This window comes from Orbicella faveolata, unplaced genomic scaffold (genome assembly GCF_042242905.1).
Source record: "Orbicella faveolata isolate gen_17 unplaced genomic scaffold, um_ofav_v1 contig_12, whole genome shotgun sequence".
NCBI lineage: Eukaryota > Metazoa > Cnidaria > Anthozoa > Scleractinia > Merulinidae > Orbicella > Orbicella faveolata.
This window is the reverse complement of record NW_028301539.1, coordinates 3,432,766-3,448,518: the sequence shown is the minus strand read 5'-3', so window position 1 is coordinate 3,448,518 and position 15,753 is coordinate 3,432,766. Positions and strand designations below refer to the sequence as shown.

Sequence of the window (15,753 nt, the reverse complement as noted above, 5' to 3'; positions counted from 1 at the left end):
AATCGTTCTACTAGTAGGGCGGTTTCGGTTTTTATTAGATGTGCCATCCCCTATAATAGTCCCTACTCGTTCATCGTCCTCGCATTCTGATAATGTTAGTGGTAATGGGTGATACTGTAACGAGTAGTAAAATTTTTTCCTCCGCCAACGGTTAAGAGATGTAAGGTCGGCTTCTCAAATTTCGTAACATATGTTTTATAGCGTGGAACGCAAGCATGAAAACGACAAATAATTACTTTAATCTAGTGAAGTGTCACTGGTAAATAAACACAGAACGGTGAAAGGAGGGGCCAACGTCGAGATCTATAAACAATATACTACCTTGAGCCAATAGCTGACGCATGGCACTTGTCGCGTACGTATCAAGGTAATTCCTCTGAAATAAAAGTGACAATAGATTTTTGTTCAAACTTTGTCCACTGAATATTTGTTATATGATAACTTCAATTTTGAAATAAAAAAGAGGGGTGCCCATGCTCATTAAGGGGCAGTGAGGCATTGAAAATACCCCATTTTGGCATTATTTAATGCTTTTTATAAGAACGCATTCCCAGTAATTGTAAAATCTTTGTGAACCCAGACTCATAAGAACACGCAATAACCAAAGTCAATACATTGTGTCGGACACAAATAAACATTTTAAGTTTGATTCAGGCAGAAAGTTAAATCCTTGATTAAAAATTTGAACCAAATTTCTTGACGTGGTTACCGACTGCAAAATAGAAGACCACAGTGTATCTGCTATTTTTCTTATTTATTCAATTTTCAGCAATAGAAATTAGATCAGTCTTTTCTCACGCAAAGCTTATGATTAGTTGATTACAATGACTGGAAAAAAATTGGGGTGCCCGTGCTCGTTGGTGAGCTAAAGCCATTTTTCAACTGACAGAGCTCAACATCAAGGCAAATCCGTCATGTTTTCAATATGCGCGTGCACGAGCGCGCTAATGACGCCATAAATTATGCGCAGTAAGGATGCGCAATGCAAATGTGAGGAATGACCTTAATCTAGTGTAGTGTCACTGGTAAACAAACACAGAACAGTGAAAGGAAGAGCTAGCGTCAATATCGATAAACAATATACCACCTTGAGTCTATAGCTGACGCATGGCACTTTACGTATTAAACGAAACGTGTTAAATATGGTGTAACAAGCAAAAATTTATACCATAACCAACTTGCTCCTCTTTCCCGCATATAATTGAAATAGGCGACTGTACTTGTTTCAATAGTCTTCTGAAGGTTGGGTTTTTATTTGCAATAGTTTTTTAAGTGCTTGACTAATGTTTACGTTAACTCTGATAAACCTCACTGAAGAATCGTTAATTAAGATATTGACACTTAAATTGTCCGATATGTACCAGTTTCAAAAAAAAAAAAAAAAAAAAAAAGAGAGAGAACTTCTTTGAGCCAGCAAAGCGTCTTTTTTACTGCTCGCTGCAGGTTCTTCGTGAATTGGTTAAAAAACCTATTCCGCCGCGGGATAAAACGTTTTGCCTTTTTGAAAATAGCCGTTTAACTGAAAATGCCGCTCGGTTTGGCTTTCAGTCGCTCTGACACAGTAAATTTTCACCCAGATGTTGATTTCTGTCAAATCCTTGACTGCGTTGAAACGTCTTGGGCGGAGTTTCTTTTACTTCAAGGGATTTGATTCTAGGGCTTGCCACAAGTTGCTTGGCAACTTTTTGGCAACTTTTCGTATTTCGAGCAACTTTTTTTGTTTCGAGCAACTTTTTGCATTCTGAGCAATTTCTAGTTTTCTAGATATCGGAGCAGCTTTTAGGGCTTTAATTGGCCATGTTTCCATCTTTTACAATGTTTCAGTAGACAATTTGTGAATTTCCTGTGAAAAAGAAGCAGTTCCTCCCCCCTGGGGCAGATCATGGGCGAAAGATGTATGCAGCCGGGCTGCTAGGTCAGCGGTTTTTTAAAGAAAATCCAAAATGGCGGACGAAGATTCCCGCTCCATTGATTCGAGTGTTTCAGGTTACGAAGGTCATTCAGATCCTTTGAGGGTAGCCGCAGAAGCAGGAGCAAGACTAAGTGCTCCAGCGAAAATGAAAATGGTTAGAAGTCTTGACCGTGAACAGCAACGACAATTTTATTGGCTCATAATAGAATTTTTACAAGATTAATATTGTTATATTGATGTTAATGCGTAGTAGAGCGGTTTTCAATTGAGTGTCGTAAAACCCGGGCGTAAAACCAAAACCAAACCAATTACTTACCAATTAGACTAATATAAACCAAAACCAAAGTAATTGTCTAATCACTTTCGAGACTCAAATGAAAACCGCGCTATTTACTCATACGCATTGTGAACAAATTTCTTGAGCGACGCTGGTTACAACGCAAAATTGCACAAAAAAGGTCAGAAATTTTACTTTTGTTCAGTACAGATTGCATATTTTTGCATCAGACCAAATAAAAGAAAAGAGAGACAAAAAAAAAGTTTTTGCTTTTTGTAGCAACTTTCGTTACAAAAAGCAACTTTTGACTTTGTTTGGAGCAACTTTTGAGGAACTTTTTGAGAAACGTCGGGCAACTTTTTGGGAAATCTCGAGCAACTTAAGCTTGTGGCAAGCCCTATTTGATTCACGATAAAGTGGAATGACAAGTGGTAGGGGGACGTAAAAAAAATGTATTTCTGAGCGTAAACATATTCTCATTTCATCCCAAATGGCGCTGACGGAACCAACCTATTTTCATGTAACAGTAAATTAAACTTACCAATAAAGCTAATAAATCAGCAGGACATTGAAAAAGTGTTGAACTATGAACAACACTGAAAATGATAACCCAAGCGTGGCTCAAAACAGTTTCAGGCAGCCAGCACAACATTTCCAAAACAGTTTCAAAACAGTTTCCAGCTAGCCAACATATATTTTCAAATTCCAATTCGATCCCGGAATGCACGGGCATTTCTGAACGAGTTCTTGTGAGCTCCTTGGTGCTCCGTGGCTAAACAAATTACATATTTTTACATAATTATTTACATATTTACATAGCACTTACTATGACGTAGATTTTGATGGGTCATTATAACCGGCACTCTTTATCGGTTGATGCCACGATCAAAAAACTGCCAAATCATTGGTGATCACGTTGTTGTCAATTTTGTGGCACAATAAACTACCATAACAATAATATGACCTGCTGAAAACACCCTTCATTTCAACTTTAAGCGCTTATAACTAAAAAATTAGCTCTGTGACCCCCATTTTTTATTATGGAATTGTGATGAGCATGATAAGATGCAATTTTTGGCAAAGTTTAAAAACATTCTATGGAGAGGGTTCAGAGCCACCTTAAATTTTAGAAAATATCGTCCCCAGGGTCTGCTCGGTCAACTCAACCTCTGACATGTAGTCTCAGTATCCTTTGGCAGCTGGAAAAAGTGGGTTGCTTTTCAAGATCACTAGTTTACATGTACATATGCAAGTTTATTCACCGTAATTTCGGTTGAAGATAATGTACGTCCCTGACCCTTGAATATTCGAAACATCTAGGATAGATGACGTGTTCGCCCGTGCTGTGTCCCGTGACAAACGCATGACTTACCCATAACCGCTAAAGGCAAATTTGTCACTAGCTTAGTAACCTGGCATCGCCTGACCTGGTGAATAGGAACCAGGAACGACCGGAGAACTGAATAGTTAAATTGCCTCTCGACTTGCAGCGTTTCTGTTAAGCCATGAATATCTTCCTGGGTATTTGTAAAACGTTGTTAGTGTGCTTGAGTCTTTGGACGCGTTCTGCATTTTCTGAGGGAACAACTTCGAGCCCTACAAAATGCCCTAAACATCAAGGGAGCGATCCAAGTGATGTGAACGATAGAGTGAGCAAATTTGCCAACAAGGAGTAAGTGAACACAAGCTTCTTTACGTTTTATTTATCTTTTGCAGTGTGTAAGAGTCCATGCAAGGCTGCTTGTGCACTACTGAAATGAAATGCTTCTTCTAATCGGAAATTTTGGCGAGAAGTTTAGACTTTTGGCATATTACACAGGTGCAACACGGTACAAGCTTGATCTTAAGTATATTTTTGGTCTGATAAGAGCATCGTATGTTAACGAGACTAGATTTATTGTGACGTGTATTGAAACTAATTACACATGTTGGTACTTAATTCTCCGCCAAGTTTTTGGGGTTCTGTGCTAAATTTGACCAGGCGTTACATCTTTTTCTGCAAGGAATAGGTAATTGTTACCGGCTGCTTCAAAACTGAAATTGAGTTTAAGTCGCTGTCTATGCACTCATGTGAGTTCTTTTCCTTTCGCTGTTTGTCACGCGACATTTGCAAAAGGCAAAGATTCCTTTTCCCTACCTAATAGTAATGTTTCTACATGAACGTTCGCTCACAAGTTTCTACAAGTAAGTTCGCCTCCAGTCCATGAACTACCAAAACAGACTACCCTAAAATACTCAATTCAGAATTTGAAGGATTGATATTGTGCTACTGATTATAGCATTTAAAGATGATTTCCAGGCCGTATCGCACAGTCTCAGCACTCTAATGTTTATAAACATTAGTAGAAGTTCTCACTCAGTGGAATGGGAATCAATGTTATTCGTTACAAGCCACATACATGTACCTTATCTTTGAGGCCTTTCAAATTCTTTTTCCAAGAGCTGCATTGATTTTGGAGAGGTCTGGTTCAATCAGCTGCTTTAACTGGTTTTGAAGATAATTAACAAGGTCATGCAAAAAAGTCAAATAACTCTGCTCTTGAAGCACAATATTATTTTGTGGTTTTGTTTATTACAATTTAAATGTTTATCCACCTCCAAAAATTGATATATTTTGTTGACACATTTGCGGTCTTAACAAATTTCCCAGAACACTTCGCCCTTCGAGGACTTTGCATTACACTACCATAGATAATTTTGTGTATATGTAGTTTTTTTACAGTGTAAAGTTCTGCGTTTTGTACTTTTGGCTATAAGAGTGTTTTGTTTCTGATGGACTGATAAGTTGTTCTACTTCAGATGTTTCCAATAGCTTTGTTTACAAGTATGTTTGATTCAAAGACTCTTCTAGCTTTGCATTCAACCTCTTCACACAAAGTTAAACCTATTAGTCTATCAAACAGCTACTAGCAATCACTCGGTTACATTATGTGCTGACTGCAACAAGTGTCAATCAAAGGACATTCAAAGTGTATTTCAACACACATGTATCACATTGTGACATTACCTCAGATAGTGGTACATTGGAAAAATCGGTATTGGTCATTTACATTATTGATTTGTCTATATCTGAGTGAGTGACAAATTGGCATGTTGAGAACTAGTCGATATTGGTCATTGATATATTGATTTGTTTACATCTGAGTGAGTGACAATTTGCATAATTATTTTGACCCCTATTGATAGTCATTTCTACGTTTTACTTATCCATGACTAAAAATGATAATATTCTGCACTTGTCACTTTCAGTGCATATACCACACATGATCAGGATTACAAATATATCATTAATATCTGTCCGAAAAACAGTGGAGACTCCAGAGCAGTTCAGCAACATGGTTTTAAGTGGCCAGATAGCAGTAAATGGACTACAGTCGGACAATATGAAGGAGCTCATGTTACTGGAGGAAGTAAGCACCCATTGTCTAGCAATTAATACTTTCTCGATACACAATTAGACTCATCAACAATTGATGAGCTTGGGGCATGGTGCCTGAAAGGATGGTGGAGCCCGAGAGCAAACTGAACCGAGCGCGTAGGGTATCCATGACAACCCTGTGAGCAGCAACCATCAGGAACCGTCACACTGAAAGAAACAGTGGAAATACAGGATACTTACCACATACTTACCAAGAAGACAAAGGGGGATGGGTGGGCTGGGAGAAAAGCTTATTAAAACGAGATCTTTCCATCAGTGAAAAGTACACGGAATGACTTGATATCCGAAGCCGAGCTGTAAAATCCAGGTGCCCCTGCACAATTCTCCCTCCCACCCTGAACCCACTCTGAGGGAGACTGCTGGCTAGCACTCTTGTTTCATGTTTAACTTAGCCTAAATTACATTAAGCCACATTTAATTATGGTTTCAATTCATTTGACAAATAAATATTTTTTACAGCTGACTGGCTGATGATAAAATATTTTCGTGGAGACAAGTACATGCATCACTGCTCTGGAGTAGACAGACTTGCTGTTATATTAATAACTTGTGATCCTGGTGAACAAAAGGTAAGCTACATATACTTGCAGGAAATTACATCGTAATCAAAAAGTCAATTTTTATAAGCAACTTGATTTCATGTTCACCATTGTTCAGGATGTTAAAGGGACATTGCAATGAATTTCACTTACATTTGCAAGATAACAGTTGAAACATTAAAATTCCGGGTCAAGTTTTTCAAGTTTGATTGGACAAATTCAAAATGATGTGTACAAGTGGAAGCCATAGGTGCGAACAACGGGAAACTGATTAAGAAAAGTTTTTTAATGAATAGTCCATGCTATACATGTATGAAAAGAAAGAGAGAAACCTGTAGCTAGTTATGAGGAAAAAGAACTGGAAACCAGCGAAGTTGAAAGTACATGTATCTCACTGATCTTTTGTTAAGAATGTTCACATCTGGTAAGGTGTCTGTGACTTTGTCAGGGCTCTTTTCTACATCATGTAGAAGTGCCCAGGTGCCACAGGAGACTAACTTTTGCCTTTGGGCGACTGGAAAAACTTACTTTTTTTCATATAAGCTTATTAGTGCTGGGCACCCAGGATTTCATGGTTAGGAACCTTAACTTGGGGTTCCTTATAATTTTGCTTAGAGCACAGCCCTGTATGTGTTTTTGCTCAGCTGCAGAAAGTACCTAGCTATTGATTATGTATTCATCATTATTTCTTATTTTCCAGAACCACCCAATAATAGATTCCCAGACAGTAACTAAAGTCAATTTAAAATTTGAGATTTTTAAACAGTAATTCAAGAGTGTGTTTAAGGTCATTCCCCAGTATTGCATTGCACATCCCTACTGTGCATAATTTCATGCGTGATTAGTGCACGCGCGCGCATTAGAAAATGGCGGCTTTTTCTTTAAAGCTGGACCTCGCCATGGAGGTAAATTGTCATTTTCTTGCAAACGAGTATGGTGACCTATCATTTTTTCTGTTGTTTTGAATTGAGTAATAAATTTCTCTGTGTACAATAAATATGGACCAATTCTCAGTGTGGAACAAAAAGCAATCGTCGGAAACGTGAATTTAGCAAGCAATCGTAACTACAATCATGATGCTATTATGAGGATTTATTGGGTATAAACAAGATGCTGCTCCTCCTAAACGAACATCGGAACCCCTCATTTTTATTTGAAAAGTGGAGTTCCTATAATATAAACAATCAATAGGCAAAGTTTCACAAAAATCTCAGTGCAGGTTCTAATTCAGCAGAATGACCTTAAAACACATTTAATGACGAAATGAAGAAATGGCACTACAGGAAAGAATCAAGGTGGAATAAGGGTGTCTGTAAAGATTAACCCTACAGTTGCTGAGAGCTAACCACTGTCAAGACAGTCATATTTAGGCTAAACTGAGTGCTATTTAGGCTAACCGAAGCACTATCGTCGCTCAGTAATCGTTGCATTACTTCTTACTGGTATGTTCATATTTTGCAGGGCACAATGAAAATTATTGAGGAATACAGAAATAGATCCTCATCAACCAACCCACTTGAGTGTTACTATCTGTTTGAACTTAATCATGATGCTGCATGTACGGTGAAGCCAAAGCATCTGAGTGCAGGCTCTATTTTTCTGATAATGTGAGTAACAAGCTCGTCAGCAAAGGTCACAGACCTATGTTCTTTTTAAATATTACTGAATGTTAATTTTGTATGTGACTTATTGACTGACCGTGAGGTCAAGATGTCTAGATATTGACCAAGTTATTTTTTGCATATTCATGGTCCATAAGCATGTGAAAAAAGAACAAGGTTGATATCCACCTTTCTTGACCAAACAGTTTTGGTAAGTTACATGTAATATGACATAAAGAAAGCAGTTTCAAGTGTGAGGTGGAACAAAGCAGGCAATCCCAAACACTTGCAAGCAGGCAAGAAAGCCCCCTTTCACCTGTTCAGTTAGCCAGGCAAAGCACAGTGAGCTTATTGACTGACTCGGAGGGAGGGCTCCATGGGATAATATTTTGATTAGGTCAAGGTCATGCAATTTTGTCTGTGCCAAATGATGGGGAACAAAAAATATTGAGCTTGATTTGTTTGGAATGGTGAGAAAATGCCTGGTACAAACTTACAAATACAACATTCCAGCACAACATATTGCAACATTGTTGGATAGTAAGAAGACATGATTGATCATTGCAGTTATAAGTATACACAACTTAAGCAGTTGTGAAATTAAAGCCTGAATTTCGTCAGACTTAAATTGCACGACTGCTGTGAATATAATTGCGATTATCAATCACGTCTTCACATCTTTCTGCAGTTCAAGTATATCATCTTTCATATGTTCACAAGTTTGTATTGTTGAATAGTGTTCGAATGGGGCTACAAAGAGAGACATTTATACAACATAATGTTATTGCAAAATTTGGTAAAACTGTGCAACATCTTATGCACAATGTTGCCATGTACAATGTACAATGTACGTGTACAACTGTACACTGTATGTTGGGTGTAAGGTGGCTGAACAAAGTTTTTGCGTGCACTTTTGCTGATGCAATTCAGTGTGCACACAAGGATTGCAAAAACAAACATGCCATCAATAGAGCGATCAGTTTATTTACTCAACACCCACACTATCTGTGCTATTTTTCTCTATTATTGAACGCAGTGTATTGATGGCTTTAGTCTTTTATTGCAAAGATATGTTAGAAAAGCTAACGATGCAAAGAACCCAGCAATTCTCAGCTTTTTCTTTGTTACTGAAAGAACCCAGTTACATGCAGTGCATGCACAGTTGCACAAAAAAATTGAGATGGATTGCTTTTGCAGAAACTTACCGATTTCTAACAACCTAGCCATTAGAATTTTAAGAAATTTGGCAAAAAAATAGTTTAGAAACCATGTGAATGATCTATCAAAAAAAATCTGAATTTTGACATAGGGACTTTTTAATAGTACAGAACATGCAGTGAAAATGATTTATGGCAAATTACGAAAATCGTCTATGTCAAAATTTTATTAGAACAGTGTTGACAGAAAGGATTTAATGTCAATTCCTAGTGGGCAAATGAGGAAAAAAATCTAACGACTGGATTTTTTTTAAATAAACAAAAAACATTTTTTAAGCCTTGATTTTGAGCAGCCCTATTGCCATGGCAACAGCACACACCTTAGCCAAAATGCAAGGATAAACCCTTCTGTGGTTAACCTTGACTCTTGCAAAAAATGGGTGCCAAAGCATAAATAGTTTAAAAGTACTATAATGGTGAATTAGGCATAGGCACTTGAAAACTGTGTTCAGCCTCCTTAAAGAACACAATAGGCTGTATCCTCATGTACCGGTGGCATAACCACTGTATTGTTTAGAAGCCATTGGTCAGCTGTAGTGTATGCTTTGGCCTTTTGTATCAGTTCTATCAGTTCCATTGTTTTATTGTCGTCATTTAGCTGAGACAGCTACATTGCTTCAATGAAACTGACCCCTGTGCATGGCCCTCTTTCTTTGCAGACTGATTGTCACAGGTTCAGTTTATTTATCACTTGGCTTTTTGTACCAAAGATATGTAGTTGGTGCTAAAGGATTGGAGCAAATCCCTAACTATACTTTTTGGTCGAACTTTGGGAGTCTGCAAGCTGTAAGTCTTCTTTCATACATTGCTTTAAGTTCATGTACGATTTATTATACAAAATGTTATTTATCATGCTGATTACTGTAAGAGACATCATATACATGTATAAAATTGCACAGCATGTATGCTCTGCATAAAATTACGCACCGCCTGATTAAAGCAACAAACAAGGTTAATTTCAGCTAACACATGTAAAGTCCGAAATCAAAAATTCAAACAAGTTAAGAAGCATTATTATTCTTGTTCTTCAGGATGGATGCAACTTCATGTGTCGGTGTTCTGAGTCCCATCCAACAAGATACAAGGTGAGTGGGCACAGAATTATCAGCTTCTTAGCCAATGTACAGCTTCACAAGTTCACTTGCACTAAAGACAGAAGGACAATGACCTAATGGTTAGCAGGTTATAGACTCTGGATCTGATTGTTTTTTTGCTCTTGGGCAACATACCTTAACTCTCACAGGGCCTGTCTTCATGCAGGGGTATTTTAGGGTGGATGCTAACAAGCCATCAGGACAACAGAAAGGATTTTTCTTGCGTAAAACTGAAAAACTGAACGAAGCACTTGGGTGGGGGTAGGGGTAGAAAAGGGGGTGTGTGTGTGGCGGGGAGGGGGGTTGAAAGGAAGTTTCCCCTTGGGACCCTCCCCTAGGTACAGAAGTGAGACTCAGAAACTTATATTTCCTTTTCTTGGCTTGCTAAAACATACGTCTAAGTTTCACCTGTATGGAATTAACATTGAATTATGCTATCCACAAGAAATGCACTTTGAACTAAATGTTAAATCCTGTGAAAATCTTTCAGACCAAGGCTTATGTTGACTCTCTGATTTATAACAAAAAAGATAAGTCATCTGCGAGTGTCTTGTAGAAGTCTCTTTCATTTTTTTGCTACTGTAATATTGATATATATATTTTTATTCTCCATAGACAATGGATGATGCTCTAGCAGATGATGACCGTGATGACACTTTGCTGCCAATGTAGAGATTTTAAGCTCAAGATAGTTTGTTTATACATTTAGTTATGGTTTTGTACCACACTTTCGGAAAAATTCAAATCCCCAACATCCCCACCCCACCCATGTAGGGCATTACTCCCTTTTGTATGACAGCTCATTCCAGTAGACTTTATGCATCTGGGAGTCACGTGACTTACTCTGCTCTCCTTCTTAAGTTGTGGACTATGAATGCAAAGCATAGTTTACATATTTTTCGCTCCTAAAATTGCCACTTCAGTTGTTTCCTTGAAAAATTAGATGAGTTCATGTGCAAAATAATCTGAGCTACATGTATGTGGCTGTTACATACTGTGAACCTCGCGAACGATTTACAATTCATGTTACTCGAGATTGAAGACACATCACGTGAGAAACGAGCCGAATTCTGTAAGTTATGTTACTCCCAGATGCACAGGAACCAAACAGATGGGATTTGAGTCATCAAATGAGAGGTTTTTGAATAACTCTGTGTCTGAAAGACTTGTTAGTTTCATTCTTATTCCACACTAAAGTCTTTCTAAAGAAAAAGTTCGCTTTGTAGTAAATTTGTTGTGGATTTTAGAGCACCTATAGAAGTTTAACTAGCAAAATAATTGTTCCATTTTGTAACAGGACCCCATCCAACGGCTTTCCAAATACATTTATTTGCCTCGCAGCTTGGGTCTGTCTTAATTAACTAAAAGATATTTTTTACCTAGTTGTTTTGTCTGCATGAGAATAAATCTCTTGATAAGCATCACTCACGAAATTATTTTTCCACCAGACAACTCTACCTGCCTCGTCTCCAGGCCCCTTACCGGTGACTTGCTCAGTGCCTGATGGCAACAGGCCCAGAACTCTACGCGCACCGCGTTTTGATCAAGAAGGGACACTTGGGGACGAGGCAGCATCTATACCAAGATACTTTTGTTCCTGGCTTGGGACAATTTTACAGGAGCTTTGTTGCGATATCTTAAGTCATTTTTCTCATATGCAGAGTTTTAAACTCAATTGAAGTAAGGATGATCTCGACTGAGGAATATTAAATGGTTTACGAATGGCAAACTTGAAAACAAAAACAATGGCCAATTTTTTTTTTTTTTTTGGAGATTCTTGGTCTAAGAGAGTTCACAGTAACCCTAGTAATTAAACTAGGAAATGAATAAATTAATGTCGACTTTATAGTACACAAAAACCAGAGATAAGCGCCGGCCTGATTGGCCACTTAGCTCGCATGCAGACTTGACCTTCCTTTATGTACACTAAACGGCCTTTTAGAAAGGGCTTTTCTGAAGTATTAAGTATAAACAAAACTTTGCCCGTTGTGTGACAAAACAAATTTTTAAAAACATGCTAGTGATAATGAGTTCATAAAACCAGCGTGGCACTGTATGCTGTGATTGTTATACTCCCTTTAAAATGTTAAGGTGAAAAACTTAGATATGAAATTCTCTGTCAGTGATTTTCCAAACGTAAATCGCATATTCTATTCGTGTTTTGGATTTTTGCTGTCCCTGTTAATTGTAGTACTTTATTCCTGGGTTTGTTAAATTTGTCCTAATTGCAGTTGCTTGGTACAATAAGTTTCTCTGTGTATTGTATTGTTTTAGAAATTAGTTAATAAAAGAGAAAGAAATGTTAGTATATGTTAATGACCTGTGTTCATTTTGAGGTACCTGTACAGTTTTCACCTCTCGACATAGCTTGGGACAAGCTTGCTACTGAAATGTTTGGATCGTGTTCAGGTAAGGGCGTTTTTCATGTGACACCATGTTACAGGGTGGAGGCGCGGTGGCCTCATGGTTAGTGCGCTCGACTTCGGATCGAGCGGTCCGGTTCGAGCCCTGGCCGGGGACATTATGTCGTGTTCTTGGGCAAGACACTTTACTCTCACAGTGCCTCTCTCCACCCAGGTATACAAATGGGTACCGGCGAATTTAATGCTGGGGGTAACCCTGCGATGGACTGGCATCCCATCCAGGGGGAGTAGAAATATTTCTAGTCGCTTCATGCTACAGAAACCGGAATAAGCTCCGACCTGATGAGCCACTTGGCTCGTATGCAGACTTTTTACCCATGTTATAGGACATATTTTCCATGTGACACCATGCAGTTGTCAGTTAAACAAAGAAATTACCCCCCCCCCCCCTCCCTTTCCCTGTATAGGACCAGGCATTCTGCACGAACAGAAGCTGCTTAGGTCATACAAGACTTTGCCTCTCTTGATGACAAAATACAACACAGAAACGAGTGGTGTTCTGGCGTACGGGACAGATGGGGAGGAGAACATGGTTACAGGTTTTCGAAGACGCAAAGCATTTTCGTTGCGATATTCACCTGACGGACCATTTGAAAAGAAAACTACACGAATTTGGAATTACAGGAAGAGAGGCCACAGAATCGAAATTGTGTCGGACATTTTTGGCAAGGTGCTGGGTGAAGTGACAGAGGGTGGGCTCGTCGACTGCACTTCAAGCAAAGATTTTGACATTGCACTTAACAATGTTACAAGCAAATGGCCCGGTTTGCACCGGAATGGTGACAAGTTTACCGCCTATTTTCTCAAAGAGAAAGCAGAGGTTATCGGTGAAAGCGCTACAGCCGACATCCGCTCAATGTGCGGGCTTGGTTTTCCGCCCAGGGTCTACACACAAAATCGCAAGTGAAAGTATGAATAGACTGGTTAAAGCGGAAGAAGATGCCAAGTTTGCAAAGAAGGCAAATGGACTTCTCCCTTCTATAGAACGGATCACAGCCGAATTGAAGAGACAGAAAGACGAACAGTTTCTAGCAGTGATTGGCCGAGGAGAATACTGAGGCTCGCCAATGTCTTCTTATTCCTAGGTGTCGAAGAGAAGAACTTCTTCAGAATGAGCGAACAACAGAAGAACTCCCTGAAAAAAAAAATTCTTTTCCGCGTCAATGTCCGATCCTTTACGACATGGAGTGACAGAAGAACAAGAGCTCGCCACGAAAAAATGTTTATCCATTAAATGCCGAGAATGTTATTGAAATTCCATTTCCAGTACTCAAGGGGGCGTTTAACAAGGCTGTCACGACAGTGATGATCAATGGCAGTGTGGAAAGTGTCGGCAAGTGAAGAGAGTGACCCCTCGGCCCTAGTCCGCGTCATGGTTGCCAGGCGATCATCACGTAACCCCTAAATTAAAACAAGCAAGGAGCAGTGCGATAAACCATGGACGAACTGGGCCACATACAGTATGTGCTCCACACATCTTAGCAGCAGCGAGAAAATGGGTGTTCTAAATGTGTTCCTGAAGTGGTTTTTAAGCAGGAAGCGCTTTCGTAATCACTCAGCAATTGCAAATGTAAACTTGCCCCAAAACCCAGGTCAAAAAGTTGAAACAAGAAAGCGAAAAGATGGGAGAAATAAGCCATCAAATGCGAAAAGACACGTCGTTTTAGTCGGGCCTTGCCCCGAGGGGGAGGGAGGTACTTGTCTAGACCAAACCTTCGATACCCTATTTATGACCGTTGCAGCTGACACAGTTGCCCTAAACATGATTTTTGAAGGGCTTTTGTTTATGGTGTTATTGATAATGATGAAAAAGTAGCGTCTTCAAAAAGACATATCCAATTCAAGATTAGAGCACAAAAACCATACCCTATTTAAGACCAAAATGGCCAAATCGACACCCCGCGGGAAACAGTGAGTATGTTTCCGCCGGCCTCGTCCCCAGTCACCCGCGCGATAGTATGATTAACTAATTGATAAGGTGGCCGAACACAGTTTTCGCGCGCGCTTTTGTTGATGCAATTCAGCGCGCGCACAAGGATTGCAAAAAACAAACATGCCGTCAATAGAGCGATCATTTTATTTACTCAACACCCGCACTATCTGTGCTATTTTTCTCTATAATTGATCGCAGTGTATTGATGGCTTGAGTCTTTTATTACAAAGATATGTTAGAAAAGGTAACAATGCAAAGAACCCAGCAATTCTCAGCTTTTTCTTTGTTACCGAAAGAACCCAGTTAAATGCAGCGCATGCGTAGTAAGTCAAAAAATTGCGATTGAATGAAAAATTGTGCTCTCGGAAATACGCCTATTTCTCGAGAACAACTCTTTAGAATTTCACGAAATTTGGCGCAGAAATACTTTAGGAAATAAGTAACTGGAGTATGGAAAATAATTGAAATTTAACAAAGGAAATTCTAGATATTCCAGTGAACCTTCAACAAGGGATAATTAAAGATCTCTGTTAAATTATTGGCAAAATGGTGTTAACTTGTGAGAATCGTTACAAGCTTGCATGCAAATTATAAAGAAAATCGAATGACTAGATTTTCTACAAATAAAACCAATTTTAAAGGCCTATTTATATTTATTTATGTTGCCATGGCAACGGCACATACGTCAGCTTAACCATCAAAAAACCAAAGTTTGTGTTGTTCTTGCTTGCTGCCATTTTTAGCGACCGAGGGATCAACGGTTTTAGAGCAAAATGTGAATGAAACACAGGTATCAAAAACTGTGTTCAGCCACCTTAACTAGCTCCCGCTCGCGCCCTTTTGCTCACTCCCAGTCTCCCAATCGCTCTTTGCGCTAAGAAAAAAATACGAAAAGCCTATGGAGGCTATGGAGGAGGCAGATGTTTCTCCGAGACCCTCAGGAGCATAGAGGGTGTAGGATGTTTCCCGAGGGGCCAGTCATTAAGTGTTTTGCTTAATATAAGCTTAGAGTTCAACATACCGTAGTTGAGCAACTAATCAATTCAAAGACTTAGCATCGACGGCCAAGGTGTTGAAGATACACTGTAAAAAACAAACTGCAAACAATGACAGTCGTGCGAGTCGAAAGCTCAAGATGTTGGTTGATGAGGCTTGACCCATGACATGTGAATCTTTCTCCTCCAATCCCAAAACGGATTTGAGTTGGGAAGTACATGTATCTTATCCATAATCAAAACGAGTTACGGAGAGCTAGCCTGCTTAGCAAGCTACTACCCACCCCATGCTCCGTCGAATTTGTACTCTCGCTCCAATTTAC

General features: G+C 39.1%; 1 protein-coding gene across 1 annotated transcript; it reads left to right on the top strand.

The window, feature by feature from the left end:
- The first annotated feature begins 3,609 nt into the window (after positions 1-3,609).
- LOC110063682 (cation-dependent mannose-6-phosphate receptor-like) lies at positions 3,610-12,389 on the top strand. Its single transcript, XM_020770682.2, has 7 exons — positions 3,610-3,861; positions 5,439-5,599; positions 6,088-6,197; positions 7,629-7,774; positions 9,645-9,771; positions 10,017-10,070; positions 10,695-12,389. Exons 1-7 carry the CDS (start codon positions 3,695-3,697, stop codon positions 10,749-10,751), a joined length of 822 nt encoding a protein of 273 aa, XP_020626341.1. The 5' UTR covers positions 3,610-3,694; the 3' UTR covers positions 10,752-12,389.
- The last annotated feature ends 3,364 nt before the right edge of the window (positions 12,390-15,753 follow it).